Below are 23281 nucleotides of genomic sequence, written 5' to 3'. Positions count from 1 at the left end.
AGATTCTGAACCGTTGTGTTTTCATTATCATTTGTTTCCATAAATTTTTTCAATTCTTCTTTAATTTCCTGGTTGACCCATTCATTCTTTAGAAGGATGCTGTTTAGTCTCCATGTATTTGGGTTCTTTCCAAATTTCCTCTTGTTATTGAGTTCTAGCTTCAGAGCATTGTGGTCTGAAAATATGCAGGGAATGATCCCAATCTTTTGATACCGGTTGAGACTTGATTTAGGACCAAGAATGTGATCTATTCTGGAGAATGTTCCATGTGCACTAGAGAAGAATGTGTATTCTGTTGCTTTGGGATGAAATGTTCTGAATATATCTGTGATGTCCATCTGGTCCAATGTGTCATTTAAGGCCTTGATTTCCTTGTTGATCTTTTGCTTGGATGATCTGTCCATTTCAGTGAGGGGAGTGTTAAAATCCCCTACTATTATTGTATTCTTGTCGATGTGTTTCTTTGATTTTGTTATTAATTGGTTTATATAGTTGGCTGCTCCCACGTTAGGGGCATAGATATTTAAAATTGTTAGATCTTCTTGTTGGACAGTTCCTTTGAGTATGATATAGTGTCCTTCCTCATCTCTTATTATAGTCTTTGGCTTAAAATCTAATTGATCTGCTATAAGGATTGCCACTCCTGCTTTCTTCTGATGTCCATTAGCATGGTAAATTCTTTTCCACCCCCTCACTTTAAACCTGGAGGTGTCTTCGGGTTTAAGATGAGTTTCTTGTAGGCAACATATAGATGGGTTTTATTTTTTTATCCATTCTGATATCCTGTGTCTTTTGATTGGGGCATTTATCCCATTAACATTCAGGGTAAGTATTGAGAGATATGAATTTAGTGCCATTGTATTGCCTGTAAGGTGACTGGTATTGTATATTGTCTCTGTTTCTTTCTGATATACTACTTTTAGGGTCTCTCTTTGTCTACCAAGCATTTAAAGAAGAATTAACTCCTATTCTCCTGGAACTGTTCCAAAAATTAGAAATGGAATGAAAACTTCCAAACTCATTTTATGAGGCCAGCATTATCTTGATCCCAAAACCAAAGACCCCATCAAAAAAGAGAATGACAGACCAATAACTTTGATGAACACAGATGCATAAATTCTCACCAAAATAGTAGCCAGTAGGATCCAACAGTACATTAAAAGGATTATTCACCATGAACAAGTGGGATTTATTCTTCGGCTGCAGGGTTGGTTCAACATCCACAAATCAATGTGATACAATACATTAATAAAAGAAAGAATAAGAACAATAAGATACTCCCAATAGATGCTGAAACAAAGTACAGCATCCTTTCCTGATCAAAATTCTTCAAAGTGTAGGGATAGAGGGTACTTACCTCAATATCATCAAAGCCATCTATGAAAAACCCACAGTGAATATCATCCTCAATGGAGAAAAACTGAGCTTTTCTGTTAAGGTCAGGAACACGGCAGGGATGTCCATTATCACCACTACTATTCAACATAGTACTAGAAGTCCTAGCCTCAGCAATCAGACAATAAAAAGAAATTAAAGGCATCCAAATTGGCAAAGAAGAAGTCAAACTCCCAGTCTTTGAAGATGATATGATACTTTATGTGGAAAACCCAAAAGACTCCACTCCAAATTTCCTAGAACTTATACAGGAATTCAGTAAAATGTCAGGATATAAAATCAATCCACAGAAATCAGTTGCATTTCTATACACCAACAACAAGACAGAAGAAAGAGAAATTATGGAGTCCATCCCATTTACAATTGCACCCCAAACCATAAGATTCCTAGGAATAAACCTAACCAAAGAGGCAAGGAATCTATACTCAGAAAACAATAAAGTACTCATGAAAGAAATTGAGAAAGACACAAAGAAATGGAAAAATGTTCCATGCTCCTGGATTGGAAGAAGAAATATTGTGAAAATGTCTATGCTACCTAAAGCAATCTACATGTTTACTGCAACCTCTATCAAAATCCCATCAGTTGTTTTCAAAGAAATGGAACAAATAATCCTACAATTTATATGGAACTAGAAAAGACTTTGAATAGCCAGAGGAAAGTTGAAAAAGAAAGCCAAAGTTGGTGGCATCACAATTCCGGACTTCAAGTTCTATTGCAAAGCTGTCATCATCAAGACAGTATGGTACTGGCACAAAAACAGACACATAGATCAGCAGAACAGAAAAGAGAGCCCAGAAATAGACCTTCAACTCTATGGTCAACTAATCTTTGACAAAGCAGGAAAGAATGTCCAATGGAAAAAAGACAGCCTCTTCAACAAATGGTGTTGGGATAATCGGACAGCCATGTGCAGAAAAATAAAACTGGACCTTTTCCTTATACCAGACACAAAAATATACTCAAAATGGGTAAAAGACCTCAATGTAAGAAAGTAATCCATCAAAATTCTTGAGGAGAACACAGGCAGTAACCTCTTCGACCTCAGCCACAGCAAATTCTTCCTAGAAACATCACCAAAAGCAAGGGAAGCAAGGGCAAAAATGAAATATTGGGACTTCATCAAGATCAAAAGCTTTTGCACAGCAAAGGAAACTGTCAACAAAACCAAAAGACAACAGACAGAATGGGAGAAGATGTTTGCAAACAACATATCAGATAAAGGGCTAGATCCAAATCTATAAGGGATTTATCAAACTCAACACCCAAAGAACAAATAATCCAATCAAGAAATGGGCAGAGGACATGAAGAGACATTTCTGCAAAGAAGACTTCCAGATGGCCAACAGACACATGAAAAAATCTTCCACATCACTTGGATCAGGGAAATACAAATCAAAACCACAATGAGATACCACCTCATGCCAGTTAGAATGGCTAAAATTAACAAGTCAGGAAATGACAGATGCTGGCGAGGATGCGGAGAAAGGGGAACCCTCCTACACTGTTGGTGGGAATACAAGCTCGTGCAACCTCTCTGGAAAAAGGCATGGAGGTTCCTCAAAAAGCTGAAAAATAGAGCTACCCAATGACCCAGAAATTGCACTACTCGGTAATTACTGTAAAGATACAAATGTAGGGCGCCTGGGTGGCGCAGTGGGTTAAGCCACTGCCTTCGGCTCAGGTCATGATCTCGGGGTCCTGGGATCGAGTCCCGCATCGGGCTCTCTGCTCAGCAGGGAACCTGCTTCCCTCTCTCTCTCTCTCTGCCTGCCTCTCTGTCTACTTGTGATCTCTCTCTGTCAAATAAATAAATAAAAATCTTAAAAAAAAAAAAAGATACAAATGTAGTGATCCAAAGGGGCATGCACATACAATGTTTATAGCAGCAATGTTCACAATAGCCAAACTATGGCAAGAATCTAGATGTCCATCAATGGATGAATGGATAAAGAAGATGTGGAATGTATAAATACAATTGAATACTATGCAGCCATCAAAAGAAATCAAATCTTGCCATTTACAATGATGTGGATGGAACTAGAGGGTATTATGCTGAGTGAAGTAAGTCAATCAGAGAAAGAAAATTATCATATGATCTCCCTGATGTGAAGAATTTGAGAGGCAACGTGAGGGACTTGGGGGCTAGGGAAGGAAAAAATGAAACAAGATAGGATTGGTAGGGAGACAACCATAAGAGACTCTTACTCTCACAAAACAAACTGGGTTGGTGGTGGGAGGAGGGTAGGGAGAGGGTGGTTGGGTTATGGACACTGAGGAGGGTATGTGCTATTTTGAGTGCAGTGAAGTGTGTAAACCTGGCAATTCACAGACCTGTACCCCTGGGGCTAATAATACATTATATGTTAATAAATTTTTTTTTAATTTAAAAAAAGAGGGGAGAAGGAGGAGTCAAGATGGCAGAGAAGTAGCAGCTGAGACTACTTCAGGTAGCGGGAGATCAGCTAAATAGCTTATCTAAAGATTGCAAACACCTACAAATCCAACGGGAGATTGAAGAGAAGAAGAACAGCAATTCTAGAAACAGAAAATCAACCACTATCTGAAAGGCTCTCACTGCTAGGATAAATGAGGCAGAAGAAAGAATTAGCGATATAGAAGACAAAATGACAGAGAATAAAGAGGCCGAGCAAAAGAGGGACAAACAGCTACTGGACCACGAGGGGAGAATTCGAGAGATAAGTGACACCATAAGACGAAACAACATTAGAATAATTGGGATTCCAGAAGAAGAGGAAACAGAGAGGGGAGCAGAAGGTATGTTGGAGAGAATTATTGGAGAGAATTTCCCCAATATGGCAAAGGGAACAAGCATCAAAATCCAAGGGGTTCAGAGAACCCCCCTCAAAATCAATAAGAATAGGTCCACACCCCGTCACCTAATAGTAAAATTTACAAGTCTTAGTGACAAAGAAAAGATCCTGAAAGCAGCCCGGGAAAAGAAGTCTGTAAGTTACAATAGTAAAAATATTAGATTGGCAGCAGACTTATCCACAAAGACCTGGCAGGCCAGAAAGAGCTGGCATGATATATTCAGAGTACTAAATGAGAAAAACATGCAGCCAAGAACACTATATCCAGCTAGGCTATCATTGAAAATAGAAGGAGAGATTAAAAGCTTCCAGGACAAACAAAAACTGAAAGAATTTGCAAACACCAAACCAGCTCTACAGGAAATATTGAAAGGGGTCCTCTAAGCAAAGAGAGACCCTAAAAGTAGTATATCAGAAAGAAACAGAGACAATATACAATACCAGTCACCTTACAGGCAATACAATGGCACTAAATTCATATCTCTCAATACTTACCCTGAATGTTAATGGGATAAATGCCCCAATCAAAAGACACAGGATATCAGAATGGATAAAAAAATAAAACCCATCTATATGTTGCCTACAAGAAACTCATCTTAAACCCGAAGACACCTCCAGGTTTAAAGTGAGGGGGTGGAAAAGAATTTACCATGCTAATGGACATCAGAAGAAAGCAGGAGTGGCAATCCTTATAGCAGATCAATTAGATTTTAAGCCAAAGATTATAATAAGAGATGAGGAAGGACACTATATCATACTCAAAGGAACTGTCCAACAAGAAGATCTAACAATTTTAAATATCTATGCCCCTAACGTGGGAGCAGCCAACTATATAAACCAATTAATAACAAAATCAAAGAAACACATCGACAAGAATACAATAATAGTAGGGGATTTTAACACTCCCCTCACTGAAATGGACAGATCATCCAAGCAAAAGATCAACAAGGAAATCAAGGCCTTAAATGACACACTGGACCAGATGGACATCACAGATATATTCAGAACATTTCATCCCAAAGCAACAGAATACACATTCTTCTCTAGTGCACATGGAACATTCTCCAGAATAGATCACATTCTTGGTCCTAAATCAAGTCTCAACCGGTATCAAAAGATTGGGATCATTCCCTGCATTATTTCAGACCACAATGCTCTGAAGCTAGAACTCAATCACAAGAGGAAATTTGGAAAGAACCCAAATACATGGAGACTAAACAGCATCCTTCTAAAGAATGAATGGGTCAACCAGGAAATTAAAGAAGAATTGAAAAAATTCATGGAAACAAATGATAATGAAAACACAACGGTTCAGAATCTGTGGGACACAACAAAGGCAGTCCTGAGAGGAAAATATATAGCGGTACAAGCCTTTCTCAAGAAACAAGAAAGGTCTCAGGTACACAACCTAACCCTACACCTAAAGGAGCTGGAGAAAGAACAAGAAAGAAACCCTAAACCCAGCAGGAGAAGAGAAATCATAAAGATCAGAGCAGAAATCAATGAAATAGAAACCAAAAAAAACAATAGAACAAATCAACGAAACTAGGAGCTGGTTCTTTGAAAGAATTAATAAGATTGATAAACCCCTGGCCAGACTTATCAAAAAGAAAAGAGAGAGGACCCAATAAATAAAATCATGAATGAAAGAGGAGAGATCACAACGAACACCAAAGAAATACAGACAATTATAAGAACATACTATGAGCAACTCTACGCCAACAAATTTGACAATCTGGAAGAAATGGATGCATTCCTAGAGACATATAAACTACCACAACTGAACCAGGAAGAAATAGAAAGCCTGAACAGACCCATAACCAGTAAGGAGATTGAAACAGTCATCAAAAATCTCCAAACAAACAAAAGCCCGGGGCCAGATGGCTTCCTGGGGGAATTCTACCAAACATTTAAAGAAGAACTAATTCCTATTCTCCTGAAACTGTTCCAAAAAATAGAAATAGAAGGAAAACTTCCAAACTCATTTTATGAGGCCAGCATCACCTTGATCCCCAAACCAGACAAAGATCCCATCAAAAAAGAGAACTACAGACCAATATCCTTGATGAACACAGATGCAAAAATTCTCGCCAAAATACTAGCCAATAGGATTCAACAGTACATTAAAAGGATTATTCACCACGACCAAGTGGGATTTATTCCAGGGCTGCAAGGTTGGTTCAACATCCGCAAATCAATCAATGTGATACAACACATTAATAAAAGAAAGAACAAGAACCATATGATACTCTCCACAGATGCTGAAAAAGCATTTGACAAAGTACAGCATCCCTTCCTGATCAAAACTCTTCAAAGTGTAGGGATAGACGGCACATACCTCAATATTATCAAAGCCATCTATGAAAAACCCACCGCAAATATCATTCTCAATGGAGAAAAACTGAAAGCTTTTCCGCTAAGGTCAGGAACACGGCAGGGATGTCCGTTATCACCACTGCTATTCAACATAGTACTAGAAGTCCTAGCCTCAGCAATCAGACAACAAAAGGAAATTAAAGGCATCCAAGTCAGCAAAGAAGAAGTCAAACTATCACTCTTCGCAGATGATATGATACTGTATGTGGAAAACCCAAAAGACTCCACTCCAAAACTGCTAGAACTTGTCCAGGAATTCAGTCAAGTGTCAGGATATAAAATCAATGCACAGAAATCAGCTGCATTTCTCTACACCAACAACAAGACAGAAGAAAGAGAAATTAAGGAGTCCATCCCATTTACAATTGCACCCAAAACCATAAGATACCTAGGAATAAACCTAACCAAAGAGACTAAGAATCTATACTCAGAAAACTATAAAGTACTCATGAAAGAAATGGAGGAAGACACAAAGAAATGGAAAAATGTTCCATGCTCCTGGATTGGCAGAATAAATATTGTGAAAATGTCTATGCTACCTAAAGCAATCTACACATTTAATGCAATTCCTATCAAAGTACCATCCATTTTTTTCAAAGAAATGGAACAAATAATCCTAAAGTTCATATGGAACCAGAAAAGGCCTCGAATAGCCAAAGGAATATTGAAAAAGAAAGCCAAAGTTGGTGGCATCACAATTCCGGACTTGAAGCTCTATTACAAAGCTGTCATCATCAAGACAGCATGGTACTGGCACAAAAACAGACACATAGATCAATGGAACAGAATAGAGAGCCCAGAAATAGACCCTCAACTCTATGGTCAACTCATCTTCGACAAAGCAGGAAAGAATGTCCAATGGAACAAAGACAGCCTCTTCAATAAATGGTGTTGGGAAAATTGGACAGCCACATCAGAAAAATGAAATTGGATCATTTCCTTACACCACACACGAAAATAGACTCAAAATGGATGAAGGATCTCAATGTGAGAAAGGAATCCATCAAAATCCTTGAGGAGAACACAGGCAGCAACCTCTTCAACCTCAGCCGCAGCAACATCTTCCTAGGAACATCACCAAAGGCAAGGGAAGCAAGGGCAAAAATGAACTATTGGGATTTTATCAAGATCAAAAGCTTTTGCACAGCAAAGGAAACAGTGAACAAAACCAAAAGACAACTGACAGAATGGGAGAAGATATTTGCAAATGACATATCAGATAAAGGGCTAGTGTCCAAAATCTATAAAGAACTTAGCAAACTCAACACCCAAAGAACAAATAATCCAATCAAGAAATGGGCAGAGGACATGAACAGACATTTCTGCAAAGAAGACATCCAGATGGCCAACAGACACATGAAAAAGTGCTCCATATCACTCGGCATCAGGGAAATACAAATCAAAACCACCATGAGATATCACCTCACACCAGTCAGAATGGCTAAAATTAAGAAATCAGGAAATGACAGATGCTGGCTAGGATGCGGAGAAAGGGGAACCCTCCTACACTGTTGGTGGGAATGCAAGCTGGTGCAACCACTCTGGAAAACAGCATGGAGGTTCCTCAAAATGTTGAAAATAGAACTACCCTATGACCCAGCAATTGCACTGCTGGGTATTTACCCTAAAGATACAAACGTAGTGATCCGAAGGGGCACGTGCACCCGAATGTTTATAGCAGCAATGTCTACAATAGCCAAACTATGGAAAGAACCTAGATGTCCATCAACAGACGAATGGATAAAGAAGATGTGGTATATATACACAGTGGTATACTATGCAGCCATCAAAAGAAATGAAATCTTGCCATTTGCGACGACGTGGATGGAACTAGAGGGTATCATGCTTAGCGAAATAAGTCAATCGGAGAAAGACAACTATCATATGATCTCCCTGATATGAGGGAGAGGAGATGCAACATGGGGGGTTGAGGGGGTAGGAGAAGAATAAATGAAACAAGATGGGATTGGGAGGGAGACAAACCATAAGTGACTCTTAATCTCACAAAACAAACTGAGGGTTGATGGGGGGAGGGGGGTTGGGAGAGGGGGGTGGGGTTATGGATATTGGGGAGGGTATGTGCTATGGTGAGTGCTGTGAAGTGTGTAAACCTGCGATTCACAGACCTGTACCCTTGGGGATAAAAATATATGTTTATAAAAAATAAAATTAAAAAAAGAGCACTTTCAATAAGTTTACATTAAAAATTTAAGTAATAAAGATTTGACTGGCAATAAAAAAAAATTTAAAAAAAGAATCCCCTGGGGAAGGGGGGAGATGTGGTCCATATATACAATGGAATATTACTCAGCCATCAGAAAGGCTAAACACCCAACTTTTGTATCAACATGCACAGGACTAGAGGAGATTATGCTGAGTGAAATAAGTCAAGCAGAGAAAGTCAATTATTCAGTTTCACTTACTTGTGAAGCATAATGAATAAAGGATGACATTAGGAGAAGGGAAGGAAAACTGATATGGGGTAAATCGGAGAGGGAAATGAACGATAAGAGACTACTGACTCTGATAAACAAACAGAGTTTTGAGGGGCGGGGGTGGGAGGATTGATGAGCCTAGTGGTGGGTATTAAGGAGGGTATATATTGCATGGAGCACTAGGTATGGTACATACACAATGAATCTTGGAACACTGAAAAAATAAAGTAAAATTTAAAAAAGAAGATCTCTCTCTCTGTCTCTTTTTTTTTTTCTTGAGAGTTAGGATTGTTTCACTACTGTACCTTGGCTTATTTTATTAAAGAATATGAAAAACACAGAACTGGATTCATCATAATACTGGTTCATAAAGCCCTATAACCATTTGTCAACAGAGATATCTTTATTTTATTCAACTTAGATGATGATGATTTAATAACTTGACAAATACCTGAGATCCCTGATATACCAGAACAATAAAAACATAAAAAATAATCTGCATGTTCCCCTCTGCTAAGTTAATTAACTAGAAAAGCACAAAATTTACTGACCATTTCTCAACACTTGTCCAGTTTCCTGTTTTGTTCCTGAAGGAACAGAGCACATCCTGTTCTGTTAGAGTGGTCCTATGGAAAGTGGAATGAAAGGAATTAGATTAAATTTCTCAACTCTGAAACTTTTTTTTTATTTTGGGGGGGTAAATATAACTCACATATATGAATTTCTGCTTGACTTCATTTTTTGCATCTCCACATAGACAACGACCTCTTTTTACTGTGCCCTGACCATTACGAGGTGGACCCTCAGGGATTGCATGGATGGTTTTCCTTATTCTCTGGTTGCTGTTTGGGAGTACCTTGGAAGCATCAGCAAGAGACTGGGATGTGGGGGCAGCTCCCACCATACCCAGAGGTCCATGCTCAAGAAACAAGAAGTACATGTAGGAGGTCATTCGCTTTTATACCAGTCAACCCACGGGAGAAATTTATTTCTTTTTTTCCCAGGGCCCTGGATCTCCAAGCTTGGAAATCTAGTGCCCGAGAAGAAATGCTTTTTTCAGTTTATTGTTCTTTGAGCTTCAGTTTCTGTTGGCCAAATTTCCATTAGAAACCAGGACAAAGATTCCCATGAGTGTGATCTACAGGGGTTTGGTTCCTGGGGTAAAGAGCAATGAGGAGAAAAGTGGAGCATTGATCCTGAGGAGGAAACAGAAGATTTCACAGATTCCACCCTTTGTGTCCGTCAGCATCCATGCTTGTTCTTTGCCTAGGGAAGAAATCTGTGTCCCTACAGTAGGGGGCGCACTAAGTCCTTCTTCTCTGTCTCTAGATGAACACAGGAGTCTGATTTTCTAGCAACTTTCTGGGAGAGGTAGCAGATCACGTTTTCAGGCAATCAAAGTGCCAAACAACTTAATTGAACAAAACTTTGATACTGTGCAACTCTGTTTGAGATTATCTCATTTCCGTATCCGCATGTGGTCACAAGAGATGTAAAGAAACCAAGGAAATCATACTGTAGTGTAAATAGGAAGACTAAGTATTTATGGCCCTCTCTGTAGTACTTGGTATCTGTCCTTCACTGGGGAAAAGACACACTCAACCCAAGAAACTACTCTGAGCTCTCCAAGGATGAAACTTGTCTCTAACTTGGCAGATAGAGTCATCAGGAATCAGCAGAGAAATCAGGATTTTTGGTTAATAAATAAAACAAAGGCTGATGGAGAAGAGGGGAAAAAAATGGCCAAGACAAACTATTACACAAATTTATAACAATCAGATTTCACAGGGTGTATCTACATGCTCAATAATATCCATGTTTTTTAATATGAGGTAACATGTGAATTCTTTCAAATAAATTTTAAGATAAAAATCAAAAGTCATAAAGATTTTCTAAGAGACAATAAGGGTATGGAAGTGACATAGTAAAAACTCTCCTGTTCCCAATGTTTAGAAGTGACCTCTCCAAGTTGTGCCTTTTCCTCTAACCAAGACTGTGTTCCTGAACCCATTCTGGGGGTGGAACGTGAAGACCACACAGCGTAAAACAGCATAGATTTTCAAATGTGCCCAGAAATTTTCAGAATTGTGATTTTTAGAAGATGACTCTGATGTAACAGACATGATTTTTTCCACAGTACTAGTGTGTGCGATCAGTTGGGAATGGATAATAGAACTATGGAAACTATGGTTTTATGAGATATTCTTAGACACTATTCAACATTAATTTCATAATATAATGTTCCTTCTATTTGTCAAAATCATTGTGTCTCACCCACCTCAGAAATGAAATAAATGAGTTGAGACCAAATCATTAGGATATTTCAACAATCCATCTATGCAAAATCTCCAGCCCATGAGGTAATATGAGCCCCCTCTCATAGTCAGAATGTCAATCTCACTTTAACAGACATCAACTGGTCCTGTTCATTCTAACAAGATGTTTTCAGTGTTGTTAGAATCACCCATTTAAATAACCATTTAATTAGCAATCATTTACTTAGGACAAGAGGGCTGGTTGGTGGCTGGCTGATTTAGCTTTACTGTGTGTGGCCAAAGTGTCCTTGGTGAAGTTCACCTTATTCACAAGGAGAAGGATTCCAAATATTACTTGTTCTTTCCACACAAGGGTTTTTTTCTCCATGCACAAGACCACTGTCCTCTCGGTCTGTAACACAAAGGCACTATGGACGCATGTTGAAAACTGAGATTTACATTGACCTGGGATGACTTTTCATGACAGTGTCTTCATATTTAGCTAATTTCTCTATTAAATCAGATTCCACCCCTCTGTGGAATAAGGCACTGAGAGGAAAGTGTTCATTTGTATTAGGACATGAGAAAGACAAATGAAGGAACACCTTCAAAACAGAGCAAAGGTAAATTTCTGCCCTTCCTCCTCCCCTCCTTCCTGCACATGCTGGAGATTTTAGTCTTGACCCCGGTTTCAGTAGAAAGTAAGGGTGTTGGGCTTTTTCACAGTCAAGCATGTGTTAAATATAAACTCTCATACTGCAAAAACAAAAATTCAGGGAGACAGAGGAGGAGTTAATGATCCTGTGGAATCAATTTCCTATAGATGATTTGGACTTTCCTTTCAATAATCATGTTTATGAATACTATTAAGTTGTACATAAAATTTGAATTTTCACTTGAAAATGCATTTAATTCAGCTTAGACCTCCTCAGAGAGCTTTTTCTTCTTCCCAACATATGGCAGCAAGTGTTTTCCTATTGGGGGCTGGAAGATCAGTAATATAGCTTTTCTTTTCTTTTCCTTTTCTTTCCTTTTCTTTTTTTTTTCTTTCCTTTTCTTTTCTTTCTTTCTTCTCAAGAAGTTGACTAACTTTATAAGAAGTTAGTAAACATAGGGATATCTTTTTGGGATTTTTTTCTTTGTTAAAGAAATTGGTTCCATAATTGTGGCAGTTGAATCAACTCATTTACAGAGGAGAGAACAGAGGTCCAGGGAACCTGGTCACAAAATCCCAGATGGAGTAGCATTCAAGAAAGGGAGGGCTGAGGGCCCCGGTCTCATCTAGGTTCGGTGCATCAACCTGCCTGAGGATCATGTCCCCCAACAGGCATTGAATGCCAGGCATATCAGTGCATAGGGTGCTGAGAAGTTAGCCCTATATTTGCTGTATTTCTGCTCACTGACTCTCCATTGAAAAGTAACTAGCAGTGGGTGGGGCAGCAACTTAGAAATTAGAATCAGGAGGTGACTTCCAATCTTCCCCAGCTTTTAGTCATTCTATGGTAAATCTCTCTCTGGAATGATTTACACAATATTTTATTCCTACATTCTTCATTGGTTCTGGCCAGAATCTTCAATCACCAGTGTCATAGCTCTACTCAGTAGAAATTAATATAAGTCACAATTGGAGACACATTTTCTAACTGTTCCACTTTTAAAAAAGTTAAACAAATAAAATTCTAGGATTATTTTTATTTACTGTGGATATCCAAAGTAGAGTTTCAATGGTAATTAATATAGAAATTACATAGGAGATATTTCATCTTATTTTATAGTCTCCATAATATGACTTGTATGTCACATAAGGAGCCTATCTTAGCTTGAACTAGTGCTTGCTAGCCACATATGATGAATGGCTCATGGTTACTGCATTGAACAGCACAGATTCTCCCCCAAATGCTTCAGAAATGCTGTCCTGAACAATCTTTAGAAAAGTTCCTCCAAGGTAAATAGCTTTTGGACTGCAAAGGAAGTAGTCAACAAAACCAAAAGACAACCAATAGATCAAAAGAAAATATTTGTAAATGGTATATCAGATAAAGCGCTAGTATCCAAAGTCTATGAAGAACTTATCAAACTCAACACCCAAAGAACAAATAATCCATTCAAGAAATGGGCAGAAGACATGAACAAGCATTTCTCCTAAAAAGACATCCAAGTGACTAACAAATACATGAGAAAATGCTCAACATCACTTGACATCAGGGAAATACAAATCAAAATCATAGTGTGATACCACTTCACACAGTCAGAATGGCTAAAATCTACATGTCAGGAAATAAAAGATGTTGGTGAGGATGCGGAGAAAGGGGAATCCTCCCTCATTGTTGGTGGGAATGCAAGCTGGTGCAAGCACTCTGGAAAACAGTATGGAGGTTTCTCAAGAAGTTGAAAATAGAGCTACCCTAAAATCAAGCCTTTGCACTTCTGGATATTTATCCCAAAGATACAAATGTAGTGACCAAAGGGCACCTGCACCCCAATATGAGGTAATATTAGCAGCAGTGTCCACAGTAGCCAAAGTATGGAAAGAGTCCAGATGTCCATGGATAGATAAATGGATAAAGAAGATGTGGGGAAATAATGTATGAATATTATATGTGGCAGAAGATATGCTATATATGATATATTTATCATATAAATATATGATATAAATAAATACATATACATATAAATACATGTAGTGGAATATTACAAAGTCATCAAAAATGAAATCTTTCGGGGGGAGGAGTCAAGATGGCGGAGAAGTAGCAGGCTGAGACTACTTCGGGTAGCGGAAGATCAGCTAAATAGCTTATCTAAAGATTGCAAACACCTACAAATCCAACAGGAGATTGAAGAGAAGAAGAACAGCAATTCCAGAAACAGAAAATCAACCACTTTCTGCAAGGTAGGACTGGCGGAGAAGTGAATCCAAAGCGACGGGAAGATGGACCGCGGGGGGAGGGGCCGGCTCCCGGCGAGCGGCGGAGCAACGGAGCAAAATCAGGACTTTTAAAAGTCTGTTCCGCGGAGGGACATTGCTCCAGAGGCTTAACTGGGGTGAAGCCCAGGCGGGGTAAGCGCGGCCTCAGGTCCCGCAGGGTCGCAGAAGGATCGGGGGTGTCTCAGTGTCGCAGAGCTTACCGGTATTAGAACGGGGAAGCCGGCTGCAGAGACAGAGCCGAGGAGTGACTCTCAGCTCAGGGTTGCCGTGAACCGGTCGCAGGCTCGGTCAGCTCGGAGCGCGGCCGGAGGCCAGGGTGACGGTAGTCATTTGGCGCTGTTCTCTGAGGGCGCACTGAGGAGTGGGGCCCCGGGCTCTCGGCTCCTCCGGGCCGGAGACCGGGAGGCCGCCATCTTCATTCCCGTCCTCCAGACTCTACGGAAAGCGCTCAGGGAACAAAAGCTCCCGAAAGCGAACCCGAGCGGATGACTCAGCGCGGCCCCGGGCAAGGGCGGTGCAACTCCGCCTGGGGCAAAGACGCTTGAGAATCACTACAACAGGCCCCTCCCCCAGAAGATCTATGGGAAACCCAGCCAGGACCAAGTTCACCTACCAAGGAGAACGGCGGAATTCCAGAGGAGAAGAAAGCAAAGCACGGAACTCATGGCTTTCTCCCCATGATTTTTTAGCCTTGCAGTTAATTTAATTTTTTTTTCTTTTTCAATTTTTTTTTCTTTTTCTCTTCTTCTGCTCAATTTTTTTTTAACTTTTACCGTTTTCTTTTTTTAACGTTTTTTAAATAGTTTATCTAATATATATATATATTTTTTTCCTCTTTTTATATTTTTTCTTTATCGGCTTTCTTTTTTTTAATAGTTTTTTTTTTCTTTCTTTCTGAACCCCTTTTTATCCCCTTTCTCCCCCCTCACAATTCAGGATCTCTTCTGATTTGGCTAAAGCATATTTTCCTGGGGTTGTTGCCACCCTTTTAGTATTTTACTTGCTCCTTCATAAACTCTTATCTGGACAAAATGACAAGGCGGAAAAATTCACAACAAAAAAAGAACAAGAGGCAATACCAAAGGCTAGGGACCTAATCAATACAGACATTGGTAATATGTCAGATATAGAGTTCAGAATGATGATTCTCAAGGTTCTAGCCGGGCTTGAAAAAGGCATGGAAGATATTAAAGCAACCCTCTCAGGAGATATAAAAGCCCTTTCTGGAGAAATAAAAGAACTAAAATCTAACCAAGTTGAAATCAAAAAAGCTATTAATGAGGTGCAATCAAAAATGGAGGCTCTCACTGCTAGGATAAATGAGGCAGAAGAAAGAATTAGCGATATAGAAGACCAAATGACAGAGAATAAAGAAGCTGAGCAAAAGAGGGACAAACAGCTACTGGACCACGAGGGGAGAATTCGAGAGATAAGTGACACCATAAGACGAAACAACATTAGAATAATTGGGATTCCAGAAGAAGAGGAAACAGAGAGGGGAGCAGAAGGTATATTGGAGAGAATTATTGGAGAGAATTTCCCCAATATGGCAAAGGGAACAAGCATCAAAATCCAGGAGGTTCAGAGAACCCCCCTCAAAATCAATAAGAATAGGTCTACACCCCGTCACCTAATAGTAAAATTGACAAGTCTTAGTGACAAAGAAAAGATCCTGAAAGCAGCCCGGGAAAAGAAGTCTGTAACGTACAATGGTAAAAATATTAGATTGGCAGCAGACTTATCCACAGAGACCTGGCAGGCCAGAAAGAGCTGGCATGATATATTCAGAGTACTAAATGAGAAAAACATGCAGCCAAGAATACTATATCCAGCTAGGCTATCATTGAAAATAGACGGAGAGATTAAAAGCTTCCAGGACAAACAAAAACTGAAAGAATTTGCAAATACCAAACCAGCTCTACAGGAAATATTGAAAGGGGTCCTCTAAGCAAAGAGAGACCCTAAAAGTAGTAGATCAGAAAGAAACAGAGACAATATACAATAACAGTCACCTTACAGGCAATACAATGGCACTAAATTCATATCTCTCAATACTTACCCTGAATGTTAATGGGCTAAATGCCGCAATCAAAAGACACAGGGTATCAGAATGGATAAAAAAACAAAAACCATCTATATGTTGCCTACAAGAAACTCATCTTACACCCGAAGACACCTCCAGGTTTAAAGTGAGGGGGTGGAAAAGAATTTACCATGCTAATGGACATCAGAAGAAAGCAGGAGTGGCAATCCTTATAGCAGATCAATTAGATTTTAAGCCAAAGATTATAATAAGAGATGAGGAAGGACACTATATCATACTCAAAGGAACTGTCCAACAAGAAGATCTAACAATTTTAAATACCTATGCCCCTAACGTGGGAGCAGCCAACTATATAAACCAATTAATAACAAAATCAAAGAAACACATCGACAAGAATACAATAATAGTAGGGGATTTTAACACTCCCCTCACTGAAATGGACAGATCATCCAAGCAAAAGATCAACAAGGAAATCAAGGCCTTAAATGACACACTGGACCAGATGGACATCACAGATATATTCAGAACATTTCATCCCAAAGCAACAGAATACACATTCTTCTCTAGTGCACATGGAACATTCTCCAGAATAGATCACATTCTTGGTCCTAAATCAAGTCTCAACCGGTATCAAAAGATTGGGATCATTCCCTGCATATTTTCAGACCACAATGCTCTAAAGCTAGAACTCAATAACAAGAGGAAATTTGGAAAGAACCCAAATACATGGAGACTAAACAGCATCCTTCTAAAGAATGAATGGGTCAACCAGGAAATCAAAGAAGAATTGAAAAAATTTATGGAAACAAATGATAATGAAAACACAACGGTTCAGAATCTGTGGGACACAACAAAGGCAGTCCTGAGAGGAAAATATATAGCGGTACAAGCCTTTCTCAAGAAACAAGAAAGGTCTCAGGTACACAACCTAACCCTACACCTAAAGGAGCTGGAGAAAGAACAAGAAAGAAACCCTAAACCCAGCAGGAGAAGAGAAATCATAAAGATCAGAGCAGAAATCAATGAAATAGAAACCAAAAAAACAACAGAACAAATCAACGAAACTAGGAGCTGGTTCTTTGAAAGAATTAATAAGATTGATAAACCCCTGGCCAGACTTATCAAAAAGAAAAGAGAGAGGACCCAATAAATAAAATCATGAATGAAAGAGGAGAGATCACAACGAACACCAAAGAAATACAGACAATTATAAGAACATACTATGAGCAACTCTACGCCAACAAATTTGACAATCTGGAAGAAATGGATGCATTCCTAGAGACATATAAACTACCACAACTGAACCAGGAAGAAATAGAAAGCCTGAACAGACCCATAACCAGTAAGGAGATTGAAACAGTCATCAAAAATCTCCAAACAAACAAAAGCCCAGGGCCAGACGGCTTCCCGGGGGAATTCTACCAAACATTTAAAGAAGAACTAATTCCTATTCTCCTGAAACTGTTCCAAAAAATAGAAATGGAAGGAAAACTCCAAACTCATTTTATGAGGCCAGCATCACCTTGATCCCAAAACCAGACAAGGATCCCAACAAAAAAGAGAACTACAGACCAATATCCTTGATGAACACAGATGCAAAAATTCTCGCCAAAATACTAGCCAATAGGATTCAACAGTACATTAAAAGGATTATTCACCACGACCATGTGGGATTTATTCCAGGGTTGCAAGGTTGGTTCAACATCCGCAAATCAATCAATGTGATACAACACATTAATAAAAGAAAGAACAAGAACCATATGATACTCTCCACAGATGCTGAAAAAGCATTTGACAAAGTACAGCATCCCTTCCTGATCAAAACTCTTCAAAGTGTAGGGATAGACGGCACATACCTCAATATTATCAAAGCCATCTATGAAAAACCCACTGCAAATATCATTCTCAATGGAGAAAAACTGAAAGCTTCCGCTAAGGTCAGGAACACGGCAGGGATGTCCGTTATCACCACTGCTATTCAACATAGTACTAGAAGTCCTAGCCTCAGCAATCAGACAACAAAAGGAAATTAAAGGCATCCAAATCAGCAAAGAAGAAGTCAAACTATCACTCTTCGCAGATGATATGATACTGTATGTGGAAAACCCAAAAGACTCCACTCCAAAACTGCTAGAACTTGTACAGGAATTCAGTAAAGTGTCAGGATATAAAATCAATGCACAGAAATCAGTTGCATTTCTTTACACCAACAACAAGACAAAAGAAAGAGAAATTAAGGAGTCCATCCCATTTACAATTGCACCCAAAACTATAAGATACCTAGGAATAAACCTAACCAAAGAGACTAAGAATCTATACTCAGAAAACTATAAAGTACTCATGAAAGAAATTGAGGAAGACACAAAGAAATGGAAAAATGTTCCATGCTCCTGGATTGGAAGAATAAATATTGTGAAAATGTCTATGCTACCAAAAGCAATCTACACATTTAATGCAATTCCTATCAAAGTACCATCCATTTTTTTTCAAAGAAATGGAACAAATAATCCTAAAATTTATATGGAACCAGAAAAGACCTCGAATAGCCAAAGCAATATTGAAAAAGAAAGCCAAAGTTGGTGGCATCACAATTCTGGACTTCAAGCTCTATTACAAAGCTGTCATCATCAAGACAGCATGGTACTGGCACAAAAACAGACACATAGATCAATGGAACAGAATAGAGAGCCCAGAAATGGACCCTCAACTCTATGGTCAACTCATCTTCGACAAAGCAGGAAAGAATGTCCAATGGAACAAAGACAGCCTCTTCAATAAATGGTGTTGGGAAAATTGGACAGCCACATGCAGAAAAATGAAATTGGATCATTTCCTTACACCACACACGAAAATAGACTCAAAATGGATGAAGGATCTCAATGTGAGAAAGGAATCCATCAAAATCCTCGAGGAGAACACAGGCAGCAACCTCTTCGACCTCAGCCGCAGCAACATCTTCCTAGGAACATCACCAAAGGCAAGGGAAGCAAGGGCAAAAATGAACTTTTGGGATTTTATCAAGATCAAAAGCTTTTGCACAGCAAAGGAAACAGTGAACAAAACCAAAAGACAACTGACAGAATGGGAGAAGATATTTGCAAATGACATATCAGATAAAGGGCTAGTGTCCAAAATCTATAAAGAACTTAGCAAACTCAACACCCAAAGAACAAATAATCCAATCAAGAAATGGGCAGAGGACATGAACAGACATTTCTGCAAAGAAGACATCCAGATGGCCAACAGACACATGAAAAAGTGCTCCATATCACTCGGCATCAGGGAAATACAAATCAAAACCACCATGAGATATCACCTCACACCAGTCAGAATGGCTAAAATTAACAAGTCAGGAAATGACAGATGCTGGCGAGGATGCGGAGAAAGGGGAACCCTCCTACACTGTTGGTGGGAATGCAAGCTGGTGCAACCACTCTGGAAAACAGCATGGAGGTTCCTCAAAATGTTGAAAATAGAACTACCCTATGACCCAGCAATTGCACTGCTGGGTATTTACCCTAAAGATACAAACGTAGTGATCCGAAGGGGCACGTGCACCCGAATGTTTATAGCAGCAATGTCTACAATAGCCAAACTATGGAAAGAACCTAGATGTCCATCAACAGACGAATGGATAAAGAAGATGTGGTATATATACACAGTGGAATACTATGCAGCCATCAAAAGAAATGAAATCTTGCCATTTGCGACGACGTGGATGGAACTAGAGGGTATCATGCTTAGCGAAATAAGTCAATCGGAGAAAGACAACTATCATATGATCTCCCTGATATGAGGGAGAGGAGATGCAACATGGAGGGTTGAGGGGGTAGGAGAAGAGTAAATGAAACAAGATGGGATTGGGAGGGAGACAAACCATAAGTGACTCTTAATCTCACAAAACAAACTGAGGGTTGATGGGGGGAGGGGGTTGGGAGAGGGGGTGGCTTTATGGATATCGGGGAGGGTATGTGCTATGGTGAGTGTTGTGAAGTGTGTAAACCTGGCGATTCGCAGACCTGTACCCCTGGGGATAAAAATATATGTTTATAAAGGTGTAAAAAAAAAAAAAAAAGAAAGAAAGAAAGGATGAATCCCCAAGTTTTGTAGCAACATGGACGGGACTGGAAGAGATTATGCTGAGTGAAATAAGTCAAGCAGAGAGAGTCAATTATCATATGGTTTCACTTATTTGTGGATCATAACAAATAGCATGGAGGACAAGGGGAGATGGAGAGGAGAAGGGAGTTGAGGGAAATTGGAAGGGGAGGTGAACCATGAGAGACTATGGACTCTGAAAAACGATCTGAGAATTTTGAAGGGGTGGGGGGTGGGAGGTTGGGGGCACCAGGTGGTGGGTATTGTAGAGGGCACGGATTGCATGGAGCACTGGGTGTGGTGCAAAAATAATGAATACTGTTATGCTGAAAAAAATAAAAAATTTAAAAAAAAATGAAATCTTTCCATTTGAAATGACATGGGTGGAACTAGAGGGTATTATGTATGCTAAGCAAAATAAATCAATTATTTATTTTATATATGATCTCACTGATATGTGGAATTTAGGAACAAAACTGAGGATCATAGAGGAAGAGAGAAAAAAAAAATAAAACAAGATGAAACCAGAGAGGGAGACAAATCATAAGAGACTCTTAATCATAGAAAACAAATTGAGGATTGCTGGAGAGGAGGGAAGTGGAGAGATGAGGTAACTGAGTGATGGACATTAAGGAGGGCATGTGATGTAATGGGCATTATGTATTATATAAGACTGATAAATCACAGCCCTGTACATCTGTAATCAATAATACATTATATGTTATTGAATTGAATTCAAATAAAAAATGTCTTTAAAAAACTATGTCCATACAAAAATGTGCACATGAATGTTTATAGCAGCTTTATTAAAAATCAGCAGAAGCTGACAGCAGCCAAGATGTCCTTCAATAGGTGACAGATAAACAAACTGTGGCACATCCATACCATTAAATACTATTCAGCAATAAGAAGTCAGCTATCAATCCATGAAACGACATGGAGGAATCCTAAATTCATATTGCTAATTGAAAGAAGCCAGTCTAAAATGGATGCAGCCTGTGTGATTCCATATATATGAGGATTTACTGAAACTCTATGTACTTCCTGTGTAATTTTTTGGTAAACCTAGGAATTTTCTTGGAAAAGTTGTCCATAAAACAAACAAAAATAGTAGCATTATAGAGATTTGACCACAAGTGATAAATTTTTGACTATTACTCAAATTTATTATCCATTACTATGGGTGATTTATGTATGTTTTTGAAAGTCCAAGTTAAAGAGTTATTATGGAATATGTTGTATTAAACCTCTAGTTGTAATGGTAGGTAGGTTAAAAAAATGAAAAGAACAAGAATTGTAAGAATGAATTTAAAAGAAAGAAAGGAAGAAAGAAAGAAAAGAAAAGTTATATCTATGAAATATAGAGATTTGGGGGCAATACCAGGAGCTTAATATATTGTTTTCCCCTGGTGTTGGGGTTCTACAGTTTTATGGGGACCCTGTGGTGGTTGTCCTCTTGTTCTTTTGGCTTCTCTTCTGGGGGATGGGCCTACCACATTGTTTTTCTGTCAATTTCGTTTGGATGAGTGAGCCTGTGGTGGCTATTAAGGAGGGCATGTATTGCATGGAGCATGGTGTGTGGTGCATAAACAATGAATCTTGGAACACTGAAAAAATAAAATAAAATTTTAAAAAGTCAATGTATTTTCCAAAGATAGTAATAATAAATATTAAATATTTTTGTTCTCAGAAAAAAAAAAAAGGAAGGAAAGAAGAAAGAAAGAAAGAAAGTCCGTCCAGACTGACAGCTCCCTGGGTCTGCATCTGTCTGCACACCAGAGGCTCTTTAGCCTCTGGGGTTATATGCAGTGGGCCCAAGCAGCGGAAATCCTCCAGAATCCAGGGTGCTGAGGGGTGACCTCTGGGCAACCCAGGGACGCAGAGGCAGTAGAAGGTGCCAGGCATGGAGCGCCCTGGGAGACAGAGATCTTTTTGCTCAGGGACATGGTCAGAGCACAGGGCTGTGGTATTCCCAGGCAGCACAGTAGTACACACGCCATCACTCTTCTCTACTCCTCTCTAGCCTCAGCACCGGCAGAGTACAGCTGTAGCTATCCCTGCCCTTCTTGGCATCAACTTTGTCCACTTTCAGGACAAAATCCCATTGCACATAGGACCTGGACATGTCTAGGTAGAGAAGCCTCTTGGACGCCGTACCCTCCTGGTGGTGGTACCAGTAGATGTAGCTGACTGAGGTGTCCACTTGGCAAAGCAGGGAAGGTGAACTGCCCAAGTGTACCACCAACAAAGCAGGTTGATCCTGCTTGAGCCCTGTTCTGCTGCCTCCTAGGGGGAGAGGGGGACAGCTGTGAGAAAGTGATGGCCAGGAACCTCAGGGTGTCCCCTGTACTCTGAGCCGGGAAAGAAGTCAGGACTTACCGGGAAACAGGACAGCACACAGCATGGCAAGGGGACCCAGCATGGTTCTGCTTCCCACCTGGTGGAAAGAAACCCCAGGTGACCTCTTAGCTGCACCTGTTGGGAGGAGATTGCCTGGGTGGGTGGCAGAGGGCAGATTAGGATCTGAGTCTCTGCTTCCCTGAGACACCTGCAGGTACTGGTGAGAGGCTGCAGGGAGGGAAAGGCCAGAGGGCGGGGACAGGTCTGAACAAAAGGGGGGGCAGTAAGGGACCATCAATAGTCAAGATGGTGAGAAACGCTGAGGAATGTTAATGCAACAAGAGCACCGGGGATAACAGCAATCCTTGATTGGACATTGACTGCACCTGACACCACACTAATTGGTTTCTGCTCATCGTTTGATCACTACCTGAAAATCACCCTTGGGATGAATGTTACTACCCTCAATTTAGAAATAGGGGAAGTTTGGTTGGTATTTTAAGTAACTATTCCAAGGCAGCAGCCTAAGGGGAGATGTGATGGGGATGTGAGCCAGGTCTGCCTGGAGACAAGTATCA

General features: G+C 39.7%; 1 gene segment (V, D, J or C); it reads right to left on the bottom strand.

Moving 5' to 3' along the window:
- The window catches only part of LOC125080857 (T cell receptor gamma constant 2-like), a 66781-nt gene extending 43996 nt beyond the window's left edge, over nucleotides 1-22785 (bottom strand). Inside the window, 3 exon segments of the C gene segment in view lie at nucleotides 9816-9842; nucleotides 22321-22646; nucleotides 22743-22785. Of these exon segments, the coding sequence occupies nucleotides 9816-9842; nucleotides 22321-22646; nucleotides 22743-22785 (396 nt within the window).
- Nucleotides 22786-23281: the final 496 nt, after the last annotated feature.

The sequence above is a fragment of the Lutra lutra genome, chromosome 11 (assembly GCF_902655055.1).
Source record: "Lutra lutra chromosome 11, mLutLut1.2, whole genome shotgun sequence".
NCBI lineage: Eukaryota > Metazoa > Chordata > Mammalia > Carnivora > Mustelidae > Lutra > Lutra lutra.
Note: the sequence above shows the minus strand (reverse complement) of the source record. Positions and strands in the feature narration are given on the sequence as shown.